At 67.1% G+C, this 8,113-nt stretch overlaps 1 protein-coding gene across 1 annotated transcript in view; it reads left to right on the forward strand.

Annotated features, from left to right (window-relative positions):
* Positions 1 to 11: 11 nt before the first annotated feature.
* TNS1 (tensin 1) overlaps positions 12 to 8,113 on the forward strand; it is a 52,239-nt gene continuing 44,137 nt past the window's right edge. The window contains exons 1-5 of the mRNA XM_025192742.1: positions 12 to 118; positions 4,825 to 4,863; positions 5,781 to 5,793; positions 6,486 to 6,808; positions 7,197 to 7,238. Of these exons, the coding sequence (XP_025048527.1) occupies positions 92 to 118; positions 4,825 to 4,863; positions 5,781 to 5,793; positions 6,486 to 6,808; positions 7,197 to 7,238 (444 nt within the window). The 5' untranslated portion in view covers positions 12 to 91. The remainder of the gene's footprint in view (positions 119 to 4,824; positions 4,864 to 5,780; positions 5,794 to 6,485; positions 6,809 to 7,196; positions 7,239 to 8,113) is intronic.

An 8,113-nucleotide genomic window follows, 5' to 3' on the forward strand; every position in this document is an offset into this window, starting at 1 on the left:
GCCCCCCCCCCCCCCGCCCGCCCCCCCCCCCGCCGCTCCCACGCCCCGGCCTCGTCGCATGGAGCTGCCCGGCTGCGGGCGCTAGAGCCCCATGGACTTCGCCAGTGTCATGAAGCAGGTCGGAGGCCGCGGTGGCGGGGGGCAGTGTCGCGGGGCAGGGGGGCTGCGTCGGCAGCAGGGAGAGGCCTGTTTGGCCAGGAGGGTGCCCAAACCCCTCCGGCAGTACCTGGATGTGGGCTGGCGGGGCTCAGGGCCGCCCTGCTGCCAGCATCTTCCGTGGCCTTGGTGAGGCGGGTGTCCCTCCAGGGTGCCCCTCACCATGGGGTCTGGGCTGGGGAGGGTGGGGGGCCCCGTTGCCAGCAGGCGGGTGCAGCTGGCACTGGGAGAGTGGGGGGGAGGACAGTGGGGCTGTGCCTCTGCCCCTGCCGGTGCCTCGGTGCACCCCGGGGAGTAGGCGCCGCATATGTGCGTGCATGCATGCACACATGCACACGCGTGTGCACGGCCCCCAGGGGCTGCTCTGAGCCGGGGGAGCGGAAATCCCTCGGAAGCAACAGTGTTTTTCCCAGACCTTTGCCCCCCTCCAGCTCCCACCCCCCTCCCTGACATCATCCAATTGGTGGGTCTGGTCCCCCCCATGCCGGGGGCCAGCTAAGGGTTAAGCCGTGGCCCCATGCCCCCCACCTGGGGGGCGCCCGCCTCTCCCAGCTTGGTGGGGGCAGCAATAGCTCACCCGGGTTAATGAGTGCCTGGTGCCAGGAGCTGCTTGCTGGGCCCCCCCAGGAGCAGGGAAGGGCAGGGCCAGGCCCGGCCGGGGTCCAGGGCCAGCTCCGCGCAGCTGTTTTCTGCCCTGTTCCTGGAGGAAGAGGCAGGAAAGCAGCCCCGGGGGCATGGGGAGCTGCAGCTGTGGCCCCCCCCCAGGGCAAGGGAGCGGCCTCCAGGCATGCAATGAGTTGGGAGGGTCTCAGCCCCGACCCGCAGGGCACTGTCCCCATTTGCTGGGGGTGTGAAGGGAGTGCATGCAGCTGTGGCTGGGGTGGGGAGGCCGAAGGGGGCTTGGGCAGCTCCAACGCCGCGGCCCCATGTGTTGACGTCCCCCCGCCCCCGGCTGGGGGCGGCTCCGGACTCAAGGCCCCGGCGGCGTCTCCTAATAAAGGCAAAGGCAGCCGGAGCCACGTCCCCCACCCCGCTCGTAGCTGCTCCCCCCGTCAGCACCGGGCGTTGTCCCTGGCGTTGGTCAAGGATCGGGGCCCCCGTGACTCAGCCGCTCGCTGCTGGGCGGGGACCCCCGGGACGGCGTTGTCACCCCCACGCGGCAGCACTGAGTCACGGCTCGGGGGCAGCTCTGGCCCCAGCCCCGCGTGCGGGAGCTGCCCGGGGCCGATGCAGGGTCCCTGGGCTGGTCTGGGTGCCTGCCCCGGGGTCTCTGCTGGCGGACGTGGGGGTTGGGAGGGTCCCAGGTTTGGGACAGAACCCCACGGCCTGGTCGGGATGTGGCTGCAGCGTCCGCCCGGGGCACCGCGTTGCCGGTGAAGGCTCTGGTTTTGCATCGGGACTGGGAGAACTGGGATGGTGGCCGGGCGGGGACGATGCTCTTGTCCCGTGCCGGGTTTGGGTGTCGCTGGCACGTCCCCGGCCCAGGGTGCTCCAGGCTGGGGCGTCTTCGGCTGTCCCGGGACCGGGTCCCAGGCCAAGGGGCACTTCAGGAAGTCCCGCCTCCCGGAGGTGGAACTTCCTGCTTTGGCCGCAGCACCTGCTCGGTCAAGGCCAACGTCGAGGCGGCGTTGAAGGCTCCCCTTGGGAAGTCGTGCCCTGCCTGGACCCTCACTCCCTTCTGGGTGTGGAGGAGGGCACCCCGGGCCCCGGCACGATGGCGTGGGGCCTGGCCTCGAACCGGCGGCCGGGCGAGGGCTGGGGCCGGAGCCAGAGCCGGGGAATCGTTGCCTTTTTAGGCCCTGCAGGCAGCTTGGCCCAGCCCCGGTGGCGCCTCCCTCCCTGCTTCCCTCCGGCGCAGAGCAGGCAGCCTTGGGCTGGCATCGCTGGGCACGGTGCCCTCCCGTGGGTGCGGGGCCGGGGCCAGGCTGGTGCGACCGGGGCTGCCCCTGGCTCTGGGCTGGCAGGGAGCACGGGCTGGGCAAGGTCTCTCCCGTGTCCTTGGGGGTGTCTGACTGGCATGGGGCTGGCACGGAGCGGGGCAGAGGGAGCTGCTCCTGTCCTGTCACCTCCAGTGCGCACATGTGGGCACATACATGTGTGCACGTGCTTTCCATCTGCCATGGAATGGGGCACTGTGCATGTACATGTGTGTAAGTGCATGCATGTCCATGCCAGTGTGCACGTGCGCATGCAAATTTGTGTATGCATGTACATACCAGCATGCATGTGTGTGCACATGTCTGTATGCATGCACATGCACGCATGTACATACCAGTGTGCAGATGTATGTGCATGCGTGCATGTACATAAGTGTGTGCAGTGTGTAGTGTGTGCATGTGTGTACCTGTGCATGGGCTGGTCCACGCAGGTCTCCGCGCTCCCCTCTCGGCGTCCAGGCTTGATCGCAGCCCCTAATCCGGACCCGGACTCCCGGGTTCTTCCCCTGCTGCCAACCCCTTGCGGGCTCAGGGCGGGGGCAGCTGCGGGACCTGTGAGTTGGCTTGAGGGTCCGGATGCCCAGGGTGGCCTTGGCCCCAGCTGCCGGGTCTCGCCCCTGCAGGCGCTGGAGGCAATGCAGGCCCTGGACCCCCGGGCTGGGGGGCTTCTCCTGCCCCTGCAGGGGGGCTCTGCGCCAAGGTGGGAGGGGGGGTCCTGGTGCCGCCCGGGCCTTTCCCGGCCCCTCCGACTCACACCACAGCCTGTCAGCTTCCTTCCTTCCTTCCTTCCTTCCTGCGCTCCTCGTGCGCCGGCCGCGTGAGCCGCGAGCTGGGGTCCCCAGCGGTCCGTTCGGCGCGCCCGCGACCTCTCTGCATGGTGCCCTGGAGCCGGGTCCGGTGCCAGCTCCCATGCCCCAGTGCCCCCTGCCTCAGGGGACCTGCTTGAGGCTGGAGGCTGCCTTGCAAAGGGATTCGGGCTCCTGCAGGCACAGCTGGGGTCCCCGAAGGTGCGGGGTGGGGGTTGCATGGAGCTTGCGCAATGGGTGTGGCCGGGGAGGGAAACCGAGGCATGGGGAGAGAGCACGCCATCCCTGTCTGAGAGGTCCTGGCCCAGCCCAGCCCAGCCCGGGCGCATGACTGAGCCCCAAGTCATGAGTTTGCCTGGCACCGCCCGGCTGAACCCTGCAGGCTCCTGGCTGCAGGCTCTTGCCCCCCGCTCACGGTGCCTTGGGGGGCAGGCACGGATTTGCCCCCTGCTCAGCTTGGTCCAGCTGGGGGGGTTTCCCCTCCTTCTACAGCGGGGCACGGCCTGGGCCTGGGTTCTCCCCAGTGCCCACCAACCCCTCTGGCAGCAGCAGGACGTTGGGCCACAGCCCCCTGTATCCCGGGGGCAGGGTTGGGGGCGATGCCCGGGGCTGCGTTGGGGCGACAGTGTCGTGCGGCTCCGAGGTCACAGACGGGTTTGTCTGGGCGGGTTCAGACGGAGACAGAGCAGCTGGGGGCTCTGCTACTGCCCTGCCTTGCATCCCTGGTCCTGTCTCTTAGCTGGCCCGAGGGAGCTGCTGCACCCAACTGGTTCTCCCCTGGGGAGGAAGGCTGCGGGATTGATGACCCCCCTTGTCCCCCCAGCTGGGGCATCTCTGTGCTCCCCTCACTCTGTGCTCCCATGCAGTCGCCATCCTGGCCCCTTCCATTTCACAGAAGGGGCAAACTGAGGCTAAGAGGCACACCTAAGGCCGCTTGGTGAGCCTGTGGCAGAGGAAGGGGTGGATGCCCAGGTCTCCCCACTCCCGCCCACCTGCGGGGGCAGAGTCTGGGGTGGGGGCTGCAAAGCCCACAGGGTCCCCTCCTGCCTTGGGCCCCGGGTTCAAATCCTGGACAGGGACACTGTGGGCTGTTTCCTTCCATGGGAAAGCTGTGATGTCATCGCCCCGTCCTGATGACATCACCACGGTGACCTCATGGAGCGCCCCTTGCCGGCCCCCACTAGGGGGCGCTGCAGGTCCTGCCCTCCCCCAACACCTTGAGACAGGAGCTGCCCCCTCCTGTCCCGAGCTGTGTCCGGTCTCAACCCCCCGCAGCGTGACTCCCAGCCCCCCCGGCCGGGGCCTCCCTCCCTGGGGCCGGGGTGGGTGCGTGGACCCGCGTCCCAGCCCCTCCGGCCGACGAGAGGCACATTCCAGGCGCGCCGTGGCCCCGCGCCAGCCCCGCGGGGAGGCCGAGCCGCCTTATATGGTCGCGTTTCTCCATTAAAAGTGCATTAAAAAAACCCAGGGAGAAAGTCCCGGCTCGGGGAGGGGGGGGGGCTGTCAGATAACAAGCTGCAGCTAATGAAGCTGGGGTAGGTCTTGGCCCCCCGGTGCTGGGGACCTGGCTGTGGCCCCGGCTCCGGGGGTCCGAGACATCCTCGTGGGGCGTCTCCGAGTGCTGTTTGGCCTTGGCCAGCTGTGGCCGGGAGTCGGCCAGCTGTGGCTAGGGGCAGACCACGCTCGTGTGCCCGCTGGCTTGGGGCTGGCTGTCTGTGGCCCTGTCCCTGCCTGCCGCTGCGGCCCGGCGGGGATGTGAACCGCACCCGCATGCTCCTGGGCCCCTCGCGGCCAGGGGTCAGGAAGGCTCCTCTTCTTTCCCCCTTCGCCCTGGTGAGACCCTCAGGGCGGCGGCCGGGGGGGGGGCCTCCGACGAGGGCAGACTCAGCACTGCTAATGCCAGCCCTCTCCGTGTTTGCTCCTAGGCTGCCACGCCTTGCTCGCCGCCCGTCACCCATGAGCCGGTAAGTGAGCCTGGGCGCGGTGTGAGGGCCACGGTACGGGGCTGGGGTGGGGGGGGGTCTGTTTGCATCTCTCCTTCCTCCCCCGCTTGCCCCCATGGTGGTGGTGTCCCCCTACCTATGGCCCAGGCAGGGAGCGGGGTCCTGGGTCCAGGTCCCTGCTCCACTACTGATGGCCAATGAGGCCTCGGGCAGGTCGCTTTGCTGTTTGTACCTCAGTTTCCCTACCTGGGCAGTGGGGTTGGAGGCCTCTCCTCTGCCCTGCTCTGAGTGCCTGTGCCCTTCCATGTATGCACGCGCGTGTCACTTCCCTCCACTTGGTCATGTCCCTTAGAGAGGCTAAGGGACATGACCAAGGCTGCTAGCGGAGGGCGCTAGCAGAGGGGCTGTTTGCTATCAGTTATCCAGCCACCCACAGCCAACGGTGGCTAATCTCCCGGCCCCGGGGTAGGTGCCAGGCACGCCGTGGGCACTTATCTCCCCTGAAAAGCTGCCGCCGCCCCATGGGACCGTTACTGCAGCTGGCACAGGCGCCGCGGGGGGTGGGGAGGCTGGCCCGGCCACGGGTCCAGCCTGGCTGGGCCCCGGGGGTATCGTGCCCCCAGCACCCTAAGCTTTGGAGCCCAGACACCAGGGTGACGGGCACTGCAGCTAGGACCCGTGCACCCACCACGTGCCCACATGGGCCCTGAGCCCCTCTGGGGGTGGTGGCGGGGTGGTCCTCAGCTGGGTGTGGGGGGCCACTGGGTCCCACTGAGGAGTCTGGGGGCTGTGGGCACCATGCCAGGGTGCATGCTGCAGTGACGTGTGTGCGCGGTGGGGGGCATGTTGTCCAGTGCCTGTGTTATGGCTGTGTCCATATGTGGCGGGGGGGGGGGGGGGGGGGGGGGGGGGGATGTTGTGGTGCTCTGTGTATCCAGGGTGGTGGGCTCTGTGAGTGTTGTGGTGGGGGTGTGTATGTCTCTGTGTGGTGGGGCGTGTGTTGCAGCGCTGTGTATACATGGTGCTGGGTGTCTATGTTGTGGGGTTGCGCGTGTGTGTGGCAGGGCGAGTGTTGTGGTGCTCTGTGTATTTGTGGTGCCGAGTGTGCATATGTTGTGGGCTGTGTATACATGTTGTGATGCTGTGTGGCGGGGTGTGTGTTGTGGTGCTGAGTCTCCACAGCGCTGGGTTTGTGTATGTTGTGTTGGACTGTGTATGCACATACCACAACACATGCCCCCCACCCCTACACACAACACCGTAACATGTACACACAGCCCACCACAACATACACACACCCGGCACTGCAGAGACACAGAGCACCACGACACATGTTCCGCCACACACATGTTGCAGCACTGTGTATGCTGTGTGTGTGTTATGGTGCTGTGTGTCTGCTGTGCTGGGTGTGTGTTGTGGTGGGCTGTGTGTACATGTTGCAGTGCAGTGTGTGTGTCGGGGCGTGCGTTGTGGTGCTCTGTATCCGCGGTGTTGGGTGTGTCCATGTAGTGGTGGGCTGTGTATATATGCTGCGGTGCTGTGAGTGTGTGTGGCAGGGTGCGTTGTGGTGCCTTGCAGACCCCGTGTGTGTGTTGTGGTGCTCTGTGTCTCTGTGGTGCTGGGTTTGTGTACATTGTGGTGAGCTGTGTATACATGTTGCGGTGCTCTGTGTGTGTGTGGCAGGGTGTGTGTTGTGGTGCTTTTGGTGCTGGGTGTGTGCATGTTGTGCAAACCATGCCCCCATGCCACGGTGCTGTGTGTGTGTGTGTGTGTGTGTGTGTGTGTGTGTGTGTGTGTGTGGCGGGGCGCCCTGCGTCCCCCCGTGTGTGTTGCGGTGCTGTGTGTGTTTGTGTTCCCAGCAAACAGCCCCGGGCGCGGCCCCGGCCTGGCGCTGAGCACCGTGGCACGCGGCCAGCACCGCCCTGGGACGGTTCCCACGATCCTGCCTGCCGAGGGCCCTCCCTGTGTATGTGTGCATGTGCACGCGTGTGTGCATGTGTGCACCCCCCCAACGAGACCCCCCCCCTGCATCTTAACGACCTCGTTATCACCCTCATTAGCTGCCTGTCAATCCTGTGCAGCCAAAACCTCTGCGCTGCGGGGTCATTAAGGGTCATTATGGCCCTTATTTGTCCTGGGGGAAAATATCCCTGCTCATTTGCATATATGCAGATGAGCACGAGTGGGATGTTAGCCTCTGCAGCTGGAGCTGGACTGGGATGGTGGGGGTGTGCGTGGGGGGGTAATCGCTGCTCCCTGGGGCCGGTCCCTGCAGAGCCAGGGGGTCTCGGGGTGCAGGGGAAGGGTCACATCCAGCCCAGAGCTTTACCCCGCTCCTCTCCGTCTCCCTGTAGACGGCCAACGGGGACAGCACCCCCAAGCATGTAGACGCCCCGGTGAGTATGGGGGTTGCGTTGGGGGTGGGGTCCCTGCCTGTCCCCCCCCGCCTCCAAGACAGAGTGGGTGAGGGGCAAGAGCCTCCAGCCAGGACCCTGTGGGGCTGAGTCCTGGCACTGGCACGGACACAGGGTGGACGGCCAGACTGGGTGGGGGGGGTTGGCCCCAATTCTGTGTCCATGTGACCTCCCCAGCCTGGCACCCTGGGTCCAATCCTGCCCTCTCCAGCACGTGGGGGATGCTCTGAGGCTCTGCAGGGAGGTTGCTTGGGGCCTGCCTCAGTTTCCCCAGACCCGGGGGGCAGGCCTGGGTCCGTGAAAGGCCCTTTGTGCCCCTCCCTGCCCCGTGAGCGGCTCCATGACAAGGTCCCGTCAGCTGATGCCTGCCTGACTTCCCCGCGGGCGGACTGGGTGAAGGGGGGGACGTCCGCCCGCTCGCCTGCCACGCGCCAGTCGAGGCGGGAGCTCGGGTGCTGGCAGGGTCCTGCTCCGTGGGTATCGGGGGGCTGGGGGGATCAGAGCAGCTATGGCTTGGAGGTGGTTTAGCAGGAGCTTCAGCTTCTCCAAGGTGAGTGTGTGTTGGTGGGGGTCCCCCCCCCGCCACCGACTGGTGGAGCAGCCTTGGGCATGGCCCTTCGCCCCCTCAGCATGGGGCGCGCGCAGGCGGCCGGATGCCTGGGTCCCATTTGAGCCTTGTGATCTGACTTGGATCCGTGGCTGGGGGGGTGTCCCCCAGATCTGGGGTGGGGGCTTCCCTAGCCCGGCAGCACCCCCTGCCGGAGACCTGGCCCGTGGCAGCCTTGCCCGGGGTGGGGGGAGCCCTGGCGAGCTCGAGACGCAGGTGACCCCTGCGTGTTTCCTGGGGAAGCATCAGG

This window comes from Alligator sinensis, unplaced genomic scaffold (assembly GCF_000455745.1).
Source record: "Alligator sinensis unplaced genomic scaffold, ASM45574v1 scaffold1332_1, whole genome shotgun sequence".
Classification (NCBI taxonomy): Eukaryota; Metazoa; Chordata; order Crocodylia; family Alligatoridae; genus Alligator; species Alligator sinensis.